The sequence below is a fragment of the Camelus ferus genome, chromosome 29 (assembly GCF_009834535.1).
Source record: "Camelus ferus isolate YT-003-E chromosome 29, BCGSAC_Cfer_1.0, whole genome shotgun sequence".
Taxonomy (NCBI): Eukaryota; Metazoa; Chordata; class Mammalia; order Artiodactyla; family Camelidae; genus Camelus; species Camelus ferus.
In genome coordinates this window covers 17,913,672-17,927,855 of record NC_045724.1, presented here as the reverse complement: position 1 = coordinate 17,927,855, position 14,184 = coordinate 17,913,672, and the positions used below count along the sequence as shown (strand labels likewise).

General features: G+C 51.2%; 1 protein-coding gene across 1 annotated transcript in view; it reads left to right on the top strand.

Moving 5' to 3' along the window:
* The window catches only part of LOC116656655 (cadherin-23-like), a 159,871-nt gene that overhangs the window by 14,088 nt on the left and 131,599 nt on the right, over positions 1–14,184 (top strand). Inside the window, exon 4 of the mRNA XM_032469914.1 lies at positions 3,113–3,191. Coding sequence (XP_032325805.1) covers positions 3,113–3,191 — 79 coding nt within the window. The remainder of the gene's footprint in view (positions 1–3,112; positions 3,192–14,184) is intronic.

Sequence of the window (14,184 nt, the reverse complement as noted above, 5' to 3'; positions counted from 1 at the left end):
TGGATTTATTTACCCAAAAAGAGATGAAACCCCAAACTTTGTCAGAAGCCTTTTAGAGCTCACTTCATGGAAGCTCAGGTGTATCTTTTCCTGGGGAGAGCCAGCCTCCTTGCTGTCTGGTCCCCTTTGAGCTCCACCCACCCAGGGGGACTCCAGGCCGCCCAGGGTAGGCATGCCCACAGGGAGATGTTCACAAGGCTCTAAGGACTGAGGGTTGTTTGGTCGCCAGTTCCCCTCTTTGCACAGGCCAGCACTGGCCCCTTTCCAGTCTCTTTGAGACTCACTGACCCGGGCCCGACCCAGCCACGCCCAGCCCTGGTTGTATGCCTGTGCGCTTGCAGCTGCCCCCCCAGGTTTCTTGTTTAGTGACTGTCTGGAATGGTGCTTTGGTGGGCACTGGGCCCAGTCAGCCTGGCAGGCCAGGGGCCCCTCATGCTGGGACGCATGTGAGGCTCAAGTTGGATGAGGCCATAAAAGAGGGAGCTGTCCTGGTGTCCAGAAAGCCCATCCTGACAGCTGGAGCCTCGGGCCAGAGTCCTGCACTCTGGGGACAGAATGGGACAAACCCAGGCCTCTCCTGTGTGAGGAGTGACCCCAGGAAAGGCATACCTCCAAAAAAAGAACCCTTGATGGGATGATGGCAGGGGGCAAGTTGTTAGCGACCCTTCAGATCTAATGCAGTGCTTTCCAAATCACCTCCTTCTGACCCCTGGGTCTGGGGCTGTTAACAGATGTTACATGAAGAGAGTCTGTCTTCAGCTCAGAATGCCGGAGAAAACAAAGGTTAACAGATTTCTTTGCTACTTTACTGCTTCTTGAAGCCTTTATCACACTAAAGCCCATTGTGCATCTCCAAGGGAGGGACAGGGGATGTATGTTTTCCCAAATTTGACATGAATTAATGCTTGTAAATTGCTTACAGTGGTGCCTGGAACATAGCAATGACTCTCATAAATGACGGTTACCGTTATTATAACAACCTGTATGGAAGCAGCATTGCCTGGTGGGCAACAGAATTTTGGAGCCAAAGTATCTGAATCTGATTCCCAGCTTCACTCTTTGCGGCGGGTAGGACCTTGGAAAGGCCACTTAACTCATGGTCCTCAGTTTCCTCATCTGTAAAATGGAGCTGTCTCCTGGGGTAGTTGTGAGCGTGAAAGGAGTTAAGACATAAAAGCATTCACAGCAGTGCCAGGCACGGAACAAGTGCTGGAGAAGGGCTCCCGTCGCAGCAGGTGCTTCACCCTCTCGCACAGCTCAGGTCCTCAGAATCCACTCTGGCAATTAATGGCATCTTTCTCTGACTTCCTAACAGTCTGTCTCCCCGCAGGGAATCTAGCCAGAGCTCCAGTCTCCTGCGCGGGAGGGTGGGGCAGGGGGAAGGGCCCACAGAAAAGAGCCAGACCTGCCTTCTGCCGGGCTTTGGCCTCTGTGCTGTGTCCATTTCTCTACGGGAGACATTTCCTCTGCAACTTTCTCACTTTCCTTCAGCCAAACCTAGAGATGCTCTGGATTGCCACCCACCTAAGTTCAGGAGAGGATGAGCGACAGCTGTGCAGGGGCAGCACTGCCCTGGGAGGGTGAGGTGGTAGATGCCCCTCCTGGGTCTTGGGGGAGACCTGGAGCGAGACCTGGAGGAGTTGGAGGGGGGAGGCACCTTGCCCCTAGGCCTCCCCTGCTCCCCGCCCCAAGTCAGAGGTCTGCATGTTAGGAACAAGCCTCTCTCAAAAGAAGGTGTTCAGATTGGGGTGGAGGGTGCCACATACAGGCTTCAGCCTCCAGCTGATGAATGGCAAATGCATGAGAGGCACCAAGGCCACAAGAGACCTTCATTAGACATGCAAATGCCAGGGTTGATATCTCCCTGGGGCATGGGGACAGGGCTGTCCTGCTCTCCATCAGTCAGGGGAAACTGCAGCCTAGACCAGAACCTCAGGCAGGCATGAAGGGAGGCACAGCTGGTGTGGTAGGACCTAGAGAGCAAAGTGGTTGCCCTGGACAAGGGGCGATGCAGCAAGTGGTGGTGGTGGTAATATTGTTAGGATCCAATCATACGTATGTTCATTTATTCACCAATCAACCAATCATTTGGTATTTGAATGCACCCACTATATGCCAGCATCTCTTTCTAGAGACTCTTAGGCTTCCAGGCCCCTGCCTGTGCTGTGTCTTTTGCCTGGCGCACCTTCCTTTTGTTCTCTCTCTCTGGCAAACTCCTACTCACCCTTCATGACCCATCCTAAATGTCACCAGCTGTACAGCCCTTTGCCAGTTTCTCCAGGTGGACTTCTACACTTTAGGGTACATTTATGCATCCAAGCAACTCCATATCTGTATAGCAGTGTCTGTGCATATATCCTTGACCCCTCACTGCAGACCATGTGCTCCCCAAAAGCATGGAGCCTTGAATCCCCATCATGAGAGTCCCAGCTCCTGGCTCCCCTCCCCCATTGCTACAGGGAGAATGAATGAGGTGTGGGACAGAGCCATTTGAGGCAGGAACTGTGGGTTGCAGTGCTGGATGGGGCACGGTTCAGAGGTCCATGGTGGCCACCAGGGTTGTCACAGTCATTCTTGGAGAGACTCACTTTCAGGATTTATGATGCTTTCATTTACAGAGTAATTGATCCATGATGCTCTCCTTTATTTAGGCCCTAGTGAAAACAAGGTTCCAGGGTTTTGCTGTTATTCATATTAAGGTGGGAGAAAACAGAGAGGTACAGCAACCTTCCTGACGTCACACAGCAATGTGATGGACGGTCAAGATAGAGACCAGATCCCTTGTTTTCTTGCTGGATGCTTCTCCATCAGCATTTCTTTCCTGGGTGGTTCATCTGAATGAGGGGAGATGAGGAGGGGAAGGGAGAGTGATAGCATCAGCAAGATTGGGTCTCTCCAAGGACACTGAGGTGTTGTCCAGAGGCCTTGGTGTATGTCCTAGGGATAACGGGCACAGCTGAGGCCTGTGCACTTGGCATCTAGTTCTTTCGCTGGCCTTGCAGCCAGGAGTCCCCATAGGGAGGGAAGCTGTGGGTGCCAGGACAACTACAAAGAAGAACATCAGCCTGGGGGCTGGGCAGCTGAACTCAAATGCTTCCTGTCTCCCACCCAGGGCACGACAGTGCGTATTATCACTGCCATTGACCAGGATAAAGGACGTCCCCGGGGGATTGGCTACACCATCGTCTCAGGTAAGGCTTGGGCTGCCCTGGTCCCCCACATGACCCAGGAAGAGCCACTGTAGGAATGCCAGGCTCTGTAGGGCTGAGGAGGGGTCTATGGGTGTGTGGGACAGTGGCATGAGGGGACCTGTCCCCAGGGACAACACTGGCTAAAGAACCCGGGCAGGAGACTGACTGGATGAAGAAAGAAGGAGGAAGGGAGGAGAAGAGGAGCTTGCGCCTGAGGCTCAGATGTCGGGGGCTGCCCGGGGTGTTGTGGGGCAGGAGCATGTGCTGATATTCAAGGTCTCAGGCATCTGGGCACTTTGGGGCTCTGAGCCCGGGTCACTGGTGACTTCTGTCTAACCTCTTTCAAGGCTCTGGGCTTTTCTTTGTTTTTCTTTACTTACTTGATGAAAAGTTGGCAGTTTTCTCATCATTTTAGAACTCATACAGCTGCAACTTTAACTGAGTTCATGCTCTTTATACATTTCTGACCATTAGAAATTCACGTCTTATCTGGAATGTTGAGGCGAGGCACATAAGCCCTCCTCTCCCACCCGAGCTCTGGGTTGAGCAGGATAGTGATTGAATGCAAAGAGGGTTCTGGTTGATGGAACCCCTGACCCCACATCCCCACCCAAAGACCAGCAAAGTAGCAACTCCTTGGCTGTCTTGGGACTAGGCGGCTTTGGAGCAAGGGGGCTGGTCAGAGGTCCACGAGAAGCTGCTCACTCAAACACAGGCTCTGGACCTGTTCCTGTTCTCCCACCCCCAGCCCACTAGTGACTGAAGGGTCGGCCTGGTTCATCTGGGCAGGCCAGACTGATGGTCAGGAGGATGGCAGGCCACCAGGCCAGTTGCCCCTCCCTACCCCACTGCCAAGAATAGAGAGTGGCATTTCCCCCCTAAAGATCAAAGGACACCAGTGAGTAGTGATCAAGAACATGGATGGAGTCTCTTGAGCATATTGCCTTGGGTGGATCTTCCTACCTCAGTTTCTCATCCATAAAATGGGAGCAATAAGAGAATCTACCACAGGTGATTCAAGAGTCGTAAGACTTACTATGTGTAAAGAGCTTCATTAACGTATGTAAGGTATTTCACAAGTGTTAACTAGGAGTATTATTACTGCTAGCAGCTAATAATACCTTCAGGATGCTGGGAGTTACCTAGGAGGGAGAGGCCTCCCATCCTTGGGAATGCAGGAAATCAGGGATATTATGGACTCTTTGTGACCTGCAGCTTCTGGCAAGGCTGTTATTGTGCTTCTAAGCCCAGCGGGCCCCAGGACCCAGAGCAAATGTCAGACCAGCTCGTGTGGTCAGCAGCAGCAATACCAGTGTGGGTTTGGGTCTCTGCTCCCCGACCCCATTTCCTCCCCATTCTGGTGCTCAGCACAGGACTCAGCAAGAGTAAACCCCAATGTGTGCTTATGGAATGAATAAATGAATGAATGAATGTCACTCTACGGGTAGTGGGTTTTCAAATCCCAGTATGCCAGAGAATAGCCTGGGCCTCTCCTACCAAAAAGGCAGAGTCCTTGGCACCCACGAGATTCTCATTCTCTAGAACTGGGGCGGGGCCTGGGAATGGCCCTTTTTCTCGGTGGCCCAGATGCAGGTGGTCCTTAGGCCAGGATGTGGAAAAGGAGGTCCTAGGAAGGAAGCCATTCTGTAGGAAGGCAGAGTCCTGCTGGGAATTAGCGGGCCCTCTCCTGGTAGGCAGAGAAGGGAGATCCATACTGGTACTGGTCTCCTTCATGAGTTTGTCAAATTGGGAAGCAAAGCAAGTGCCTCCTAGTGACAAGGGGCTTGCACTGGAGATCTGAGGGAGCCCCAGTGAGCCCAAAGGCTGATGGAGTTGGGGGCCCAGTATAAGGTGGCAGCAGGAATGGGACACGTGGCTGGGTAGCTGGTTGTCTCCTCATCTCACTGTCTCTGGGCTGGTTCCAGGCATACCCCTGGATGTGAGCAGGGAGCAGAGGGCCAGGATCTAGCCTGAGGTCATGGGCAGACTAGAAATGCCTGCAGTGATAGTGAGAGGTCATCCTCCAGGGCACTGGTCCATTTCAAGTGTGGACTGGCTGCCAGGCCACCAGCCCTAGACCCTCAGGTCCTCTTTACCCTTCAGAGATGGCCCCAGCCACCCTTTTCCCCTGCAGCAGGAGGTAGGAGGGTAGAGCCGCCAAGGCTTTGGGATCTGGGCTGGGCTCTTGAGCTTGGAGTCTGGGGACAGTTGCCTGCGACAGCATCCTGTGAGATTTCCAAGGGCACACTCTCCTGGGCCGGGTCCCCAGATGCAAACAACAGGATGAGAAGAAAGACCCAGGATGTGAAACTACAGGTAGGGATGTGTGTGAAGATTGGGGCAGGATGTGGAAACTTCTAGAAGGCCTGGAGCACTTAGCTTAGCTTTACTTTATAGGATTCCTGTTGCCAGCACAGATGCTCCCTGAGGGCTTTTAGAAAGGATGACAAATGGATTTCTCTCACATGCCAACTTTGATTGATTGGTAATGGCTGCCTAAAGAGGACGAGGAAGCCAAACAGGCTCAGTGTGGCATTCAATTGGTAGAGTCTGCTGTGGGTGTGGAAATGGAGAGGGCGGCCCTGCAGCAAATGTCTGTCCTCCTTGGTGAGATAGCACTTGGACCACGCTGGTAGGGTGGTCATGATGGTCCTCAATCTCGTGGATGTTTGTCACCACCCGACCCCCTCCTCCCCCCAAATCCAGTTCAGACAGCTTTAGGAAAGTGCAGTCCTCTTTATCTTCCTTTCCCGGCCTAAGCATCTGGCTTACCTGCCTGCCCTTCTCCCCCAGCACTGGCCCTGGTCTCGCATGGTATCCCCGTGAGCTAGCCGAAAGCAGGCAGACAGGCAGGAGTTCAGAGTCCCCAGGGGAGCAGGTGGACAGAAGACTAGGATCTGGCCTCTTCTCCAGTTCCCTTGACCAGTGTAGACACTGTTGCAAAGACCGTTGTCTGCCGAGGGTCTGGCCTCACGTGCCTGCCTCTCCGGTGGTAGTCCCAGTCCTCCCCCGGGTGGTTTGGCTGGTGCCTGTTTGGCTTGAAGCAAGAGGAAAAAATGCCCCACCACAGCGCCTCCACGCTGACCACTCAGTGCTGGCCCCGCTTGCCTGGTGGGAGCCTGCTCCAGCCCAGGTGCTCTGCAACCATTTTCATTTAAAAGAAAGAACTGAGGGCCTCAGGAGCTCCCAGAGCCAGGAGCAAGTCCTGAGGGCACTGTGGGTAACCAAGTCTCCGGGCACCTGCAGAGCCTGGGCAGGTGGTGGCTCTGTCTGCAGATGGGTGGACACAGGCCCAAGCCCACAGTGATCCGTGGTACACAGTTACCCTCCCCGGCTCCCTGAGGCCCCATCCCCTCTGGGCTATTTATCAGCCTTGCAGCTGGGGGGGGATTTATGTCTGCACACCAGTGCTTTCCGCATTACTAATGACCCCTCTGTTTTGCCAAGAACAAAAAGGCCTTCAGAGGTAAGTTATAGCCCCATTGCCATCAATTTGTTCTCAGCCTCTCGTGGCCAAACTACGACTGAAGAATGACAAGATTCTTTCCTTTTGAGGACCTAGCATGAGCCCCATTGCTCCCTCTTCCCAAGGGCATCACTTCCTCCGGGGCCTGACCACTGGTGCTCTGCAGGCTCTTCTCCCCAGCGGCCAGCCCAGCCTATAGTCTGAGCAGACACTACTCTGCCAGATGGAAACAGTCCTGCTTCCAGGGGAAGCTGCACCCCTGCCCTGCAGAGCACTGGACTTGGAGTCCAGAATTATTGATTTAAGGCCCAGCCACGCCACCTGCAGCAGGGTGTCCAAACAAGGCGTTTGGCCCTCTTGAAACCCCATAATCCTCATCCACAGAACGGAGATAATAACTCCCACAGCAGATAAGATGGTGCCAGAGAGACTCTAAAGGGCCATAAAATATTAGGTATTATTAATTGTCAAAGAAAGATCAGGACCAGGGGTCCTTGGCACTCCTATTTACCCATTTCCTCCTTCATTTAAGTATAGAGAAGTGAGTGGCTGAGCACGCAGGCTTTAGGGCCGCTGTCCAGGGTGGTGACCACTAGCTCTGCTGGCCAATATGTTTGCCCATGTGACTACGAAGGTGACCCACAAAATTTTGAAGATTTAGTTTGCAAAACAAATTGTAAAATATCTCAGTAATGTCTTACATCGATGACATGTGGAAATGGTATATTCGATATACTGGGTTAAATATAACATTAAAATTAATTTTACCTATTTTTTTCTTTTAATGTGGCTCCTAGAGAATTTTAGATAACGCATGTGGCCCACGTTCTATTTCTATGAGAAGCTCTAGTCCAGAGTTAGACTGCCTTGGCTTGCCTTCTATCACGGACCAGCTGTGTAATCTTCTGAGCATCAGTTTTCCAGTCTGTGAAGTGGAGGTAATAATTACCTGTGCCTTACAGGGATGCTATGAGGATTCAGTGAGCTAAGACATGAAAGCACTTAGCAGAGCACCTGAATTTGTAGTACGTGCTCAACCACTGGGGACTTACTGTCCACCTACAGTGGATTGAGGGTCTTCTCTAGGCCAAGAGCTATGCTAATGTCCTGAGAACTAGTGGGCCCGAGTCACTGTCTTGGCCTGCAGTGTGTTCAGGGCTGGTATGGCAGAGGGGTAGTGTGTGTGGACAGGCTGCAGTGGCCTGGTGGAACGCTCTAGAGAGAAGCACTGTCTGTGCTGGGACTTGCTGACATGGAGTGATGACTCCCTGGGGGGGTCTATTAGACTGTTCTTTCTACTTTTGTGTATGTTCAAAAATATCCAGTCATAAGAAGTGAGAAAGAATTGTGGGAGGGGGCGCCCCCTGCACCAAGCCATTACCGGGTGGGAAGACTCACGCAGGAGAGATCATCTAAGCCACCCCTGACTAATGAGCAGGAACCAGCCTGGAATTGTGAAGGGAGGGTCTGTTGCGGGCAGAGGAACAGCTCATACCAAGATTACAGAGTAGGAAAAAGTGAAGCACGTTTGTGGAGCTACAGTAATTCTGCGTGGCTGAGCGCAGCGCGTGCGAGAGGCCAAGGGGAGAAGAGGCCATGGAGGGAGGCAGGGCCAGCCATGCATGGTGTGGAATGCCCGGCTCCGGAGAATGCCAGGCCCTGGTCCTGAGGGCAGTGGGAAGCCAGTTCAGCAGGAGAGGGATGTGGTTGGGGGTGTGTTGTGTGAAGCTCGCCGTGGGTTGGGGGAGGTCAGGTGGGAGCAAGCAGGCCAGTAGGGGGCAGCCATAGTGTCCCCCAGCTGGGGGACATCACAGTAGGGGTGCAGAGACAGAGCTAAAGGAGGGTGAGGAGGCCAGGGTGACAGGAGGTGACTAGTGGGATGCATGGTGTAGGTGCAGGAGGAGCCCAGGACTGGCTCTTGGCCTAAGATGCCTTTAGAGCCCCCTTGGGCTGGGAAATTGCTTACTTTAATTTCCAACGACTATGGGTTCTAGAATGGCCCCCTCTCTTCCCAGCTAGGTGACCTGAAGGGTGCAACTAAAACTCTTGAAGTACCAGTTTCCCCATCTTTTATCTGGAGCCAATATTGTCTTTCTCACAGAGCCACGTCATGCTGTCAGAAGCCCGCACTACTAGCTGTGGCCACTCTTATAGGTCAACAAGCAGGCCAGCCAGGTGGTCAGAAGCCTGGGTTGGAGGTTTCTCTGGGTCATCCCCAAGGGCTCTAAGGCCCAGGCTATCCCGCTATCATCTTCCCACGAGTGCCCAGACTCTTCCTCTCTTCTTAATCACCCGTCATAGGAAGCCCATCTATGAGAGGCTTCCTTGGTTCTCAAAGTGGGGCCTTGGACCAGCAGCAGTAGCATCACCTGGGAACCTGTTAGACATGCACGTTCTCAGGCCCCACCCAGAACTACTGAGCCAGATGCTCAGGGTGGGGCCCAGGAAACAGCTGAACAAGCCCTCCAGGTGGTTCTGTCACTGTCCGAGTCCTTTTCCCCACATTGGAAGCATTTTCATTTTCCACAAATGCTGGACTGATGAGTTCTGTCATTTGATTCACCTCCTGTAATTGATGCTAAACTGATCCTTCTCCAGCACAAGAAGGGCCCTCGCCACCCTGGGGTAGGAGGATTTGGTGAACCAGCTCAAGCTAGCTCTTTCCGCCACGTCCTGCGTTACAGCCCCCATCTCAGCCCAGACACCACTTTCCAGGCTGAAGAAGCCTAACCTCTCCCATCATCCCTTTCCCCATCTGAGCCCCCCTTCCCTGGACCTTCTGCAGTTCTGCAACATCCCCGAGGGGGAGGGGAGGGGAACCCCATTTATTGGGTGCCTGCCATGCGCCAGACACTGGCCGGACCCGTTATCCCTCACAATAGTGTATGCGGGAGATGTTATTACTCCACTGTGTCGACAAGTAAACCAAGGCCCAGAGACTTTACGTAGATTGGCCAAGGGTCACAGCCACAAAGTGGAAGAGCAAGGATTTGAACCTAAGTCCCTTGGGCTCCAGAACATACCCAGTTTGCTTGATGACAGTGGCTCTCAAAGTGTTATCTCCAGACGAGAGCACCAACTAGGGGTTATTAGAAATGCAAGATTTTGCACCTCACCCGAAACTTGAATCAGAAACTCTGGGCTTGGGGCCCAGGTGATGCTGATACTGTTGATCTGAGGACCACACTTTGAGAAGCTTTGGTCTAGAAGAGAACGGGTCATCAACAGGGCAGGATCCCTACCAAGGGGGCAAACATTTGTTTCGAGGGGTGAACATATCTTACTCCTTTGATGTATAAAGTGCAGATATACATACAGATATATGTTATGGCTGTGTTATTAAAATTTCATACAGGTCAGGGGAGCAGTTAAGAAGAAGGTCTCAAATGGCTGGGGAAGCTCGGAGAACATGAAATAATAATAATTAAAAAAAAGGTTGAGAAACAGTGGACTAGAATAAAGAATAGGTGAGCAGTGTCAGGGCTGAAACCCTTCATTCCCAGCTTGAAAGGCAATGGCCTTACCAGCAGGTCACAATGGGGGACCTGCCACTCACTGGATTTCACTTTTAATGCTACCAAGTGAGGTAATTCCTTGAAAATACATTGAGCACTTTGAAATGAAAGCTGTGTGTGTGTGTGTGTTTGTGTGTGTGTGTGTGTGTTTAGAAAGAGAGAGAATAATCAGATACAGTCAGGCTTGCACAAGCCCACACTGCCACATATGCCAATAACTAAATCGGGCCCCTGGCCATGGCCTGGTGGGGGGCAGCTATCACAGGAGACCATCATTTGAATCACTTCAAAGCCCTTTGATTAAGCTGCTTGGCATTTTTCTCCCCTCAAGAAGTGAAAACTCAGGAAAAGCAAACCTGCTTTGGAAATCTGAATTGGCACACCACAGCCCCTGGCTTTGGGTACACAGTGGGTGCCTGGAAGCCCCAGAAACCTCAGGGCATCTGACCAGGTACAGCAGGGACTGACCAGCCCACGTGGCTGGAGCAAAGAGGGAGCTAGGAAGGAGTCAGGGCAGATCAGAGACAGGTGGTGGGGCCTGTTGGTGGAGGGCATACAAAGCAAAGGTCGTCGGCTCCTGAGCGTGGCTGAGGTAGGAGGGTGAACATGGGGTCATCTGAAAGTTTATCTCATGGGAGTTTCGTGTGATCAGTACAGGAAACCCTGGAATGATAGTGATCTGCTAACCATCTATTGCACCAGTCTAGGGGAGGACTGGGGATTGTTGCAGAGATGTACAGGAGAGGAGTCAGCAAGGTGATATACTGAAAATAGGTGGTGCAGGGAAAGGGGGAGACAAAGAAGCTTCTAACCACCGAGTCTAGATTTTTGGGATCCTGGTGGTAGCCTTGGAAGAAAGGGGCATATTCATAAGGAGAGCTGATCTGCTTACACCTATGACTGCCGCGCTAGACTGATGTCAGCACATGTACCAGAACTCTCCTATCCCGTGCCAAGGCAGACATCACTAATTGATCCCAGCATACTTTCCCACTTAGAGCCTGAATGGGCCCCCAAGCCTCCATCAGCCACTAGTAGTTAATAGGCATTCTCTCTAGGGCTGGAATGGATGTGCCATTCAAGGTTTACCCATTTTGCATCCCATGGCTCTCATCTTTCAACAATATTAAGAGACAGTGCCTCTGGATTTTTTAAATTTAATTAAATATTATTTACAGTTCTTTCCCACCACTGTACCAAGACAACAAGGATATTTCACACCACAACTAAAGTCCTCCTCATGAACCACAGGAAAACCTGCGCTTCATTCTCCCCCGATGATTTTTCTCCCTTCTCTCTTTGAGGATGCACTGCTAGCCAGCCAGCCTCGCTCCTGCTCCCCACACTCTGTGCCCGACCTTGTGATAAACCTGATCCTTTGTTCTTTTCTGCTTTACTGGGGCCCTACATGCTATTTGTCACTGGCAGTGCCTTACCCCTTGCGTCTTTCCCATGAATCGCATTGGTCAGTGGACTTTTAATAGGGGTCACTGCCATGGTCTGAGATCCTCCCTTTCTGCCTCTCTTTCCCACACCCTCTGCATGGGTAGGAGCCTCTGTCCCTTGCTCAGGACACTGTAGAGCCTCCTGTGTGCCCGGCGTACTGAGGGAGACCCTCCATGATCTCCCACTTTGGCCCAAGCAGGTCCTCTTCTGCCCACCTTGATTCTGCCTCCGCAGCTGGGCAGGGGATGGACCTCAGCTCGGCTCGGGAACCACTTCTCTTCAGGCCTGGGGTCTGGCAGACCAGTCTTGGCTGGAGGCTGCTTTCGGGGCTGGGGCTTATTCTAGGTCGTGCCTAGAGGTTGCCTTGGGGGGTAGTTCTAGTTTGGTTTCCCCATGTTAACAAGCATTTGTCTTTTTAAAAAAATGTTGGCTTTTCTAGTTTTCCTCATCTCTAAAAACCTTCTTTGTATTGGACTTCTGAGGGCTTTGAGACCCTTGGAAGATTGTGTAACTAGCCAGCATTTATTTTGCATTCACTTTTTTTCTTAACTTAGCATATTTCAGGCACACAGAACTGATTTAGACGTAATCCTTGGCTCATGGTCACATCAGTCCATGTGTGGCCCTCTTTAGTTTCATTATTAATTTTTAATAATATTGTGGACATCTGTGAAACCACCAAACCCAAGAGCTAGCTACACAGTCACACATACCTCATATCTGCCTACGTTCCTCCTCCAGCCTACCCCCGCCTCCCCATCCCCGTAACTATCTCTTTGAGTCTTGTATTTTTTCATTCCCTTGCTTTTAAAAAATATTTTGTCACAAATGCAGTATTGCTTAGATTTGGTCATCTTTGAACTTTATTTTAAAAAGTATCCTGTTATACACAGCCTCCTGGGACTTGTGTTTTCTATTCAATATGATATATCCAAGATCCATCCATAGTTTTTTTGGTGTGGGTATCACTTGTTCACTTTTATTACTATATATTATTTCATCATGTGAAAATATCACAGGTAGTCCATTTTCCTGTCAATGGGTATATACCTTGATTTTTGCTATTACAATCCATGCTGCTTTAGCATCTTGTATGTTTTTCTCTGAACTTGTGGGAGCGTTTGCCTTGGGCTACAGATATCATCTCTTACCCCCACCCCCAACCCCAGAATGCAGCTGGCCAGAGCCACTTTACCGGTAAGGAAACTAGACCCACAGAGCCCACAAAACGTGCTTAGGTTCACACAGCACGTAAGTGGGGATCACACGATTAAAATCCAGACCTTCCTGCTTCCAAAACCCACATTCTTTTGCCATCTTTTACTATTCTGCCTGGGAAACCATGTGATTCATATTAACCCGCTGGTCTGTGTGCTGGACTGGAATCACAGGATTCATTCATTCATTCATTCAGTTAACCAGTGAATATTAATTGCGTGTCTGTTTTGTGCCACACTTCATGCCAGACCCTCGGGCCAACAGTGAAGGGAAAGTCGCAGTCCCTGGGCCCGTGGAGCTCACATTCTAGTGGGAAAGAGATAAACATGAGCAAAGGCAGCGTCTCCTGGTCTCCTGGCCGTGTTAAGTACTGGGAAGGAAATACCAGTGTGAGGGAAGGTAACTGGGTGAGGGGCCTCTTAGGAAGGGAGGTCAGGAAGGCTGGACTAGGGGAACTTCAGCCACTGCCTCAGCCTCCCTAGGCTGTGGGCTTGGGAGGAGATCTCATTCCTCCCACCTCTGAAAAAGGTCTCAGATATCTTTGGGGGCCTTTGAACCTGCAATGAGCCCCTCTAAGCAGCTCAGATTCCCAGCTCCCTTTTTCACTTGACTCCCTGGATGACTGCTCAGCGTTCAAGGCAGCCCCCAGCTGGGGCTAATCTGAAATAAAAGTTTTTATTTATCTAGCTTGATACCTGGTGCAAGGTTAAATCATACAAGAGAAAAAGCAATAAGAGAGCAAGATTAAGCATAAGGCACTATCTTAGGCATGCCCTTTTGCAATATGGTTAAAAAGATATTAAGCCTGAAGTCACCCCCAGCCGCATACTGCTGTTACCTGGCCTCTCTGGGCTTGGCTCAGCCAGAGCAGGAAGGAGGAGGAAAGAAGATGGGGCGGGGGCTGCAGGAGGGAGACACCCGGGGTGCTCTGCAGAGAGGGCAAGCGAAGCAGATGGGGTTCTAGTAGCTCAGCCCATCAGCCACCTCCCACCCCGACTCAGCTCTGATTCATGACTTCCTGGGGGAACAAAAATGTTGACATCTGAACCTACGTCCCTGTCAGCATCTCTGTGTCATTAGTATTTATTGTGTGCCTGTTATGGGCCAGGTACCCTGGAGAGAGTGAGCAGGAGAAGTCTTAGTCACAGGCTTTTCTCACGGCCAGCCTGGCTCAAGTCTCAGCTGACCTTGAGCAGGTTACTTCTCCTATCTGTACCTCAGTCTCCTCATCTGTAAAATGGGGCTATTAATAGGGTTTACCCAAAACATTATCACCAAGTTGATGACAAACTCGTACAAGAAAAGATACTAGGGTTCCTCAGCATGTAGGTGGTAATGATGTCTCTAG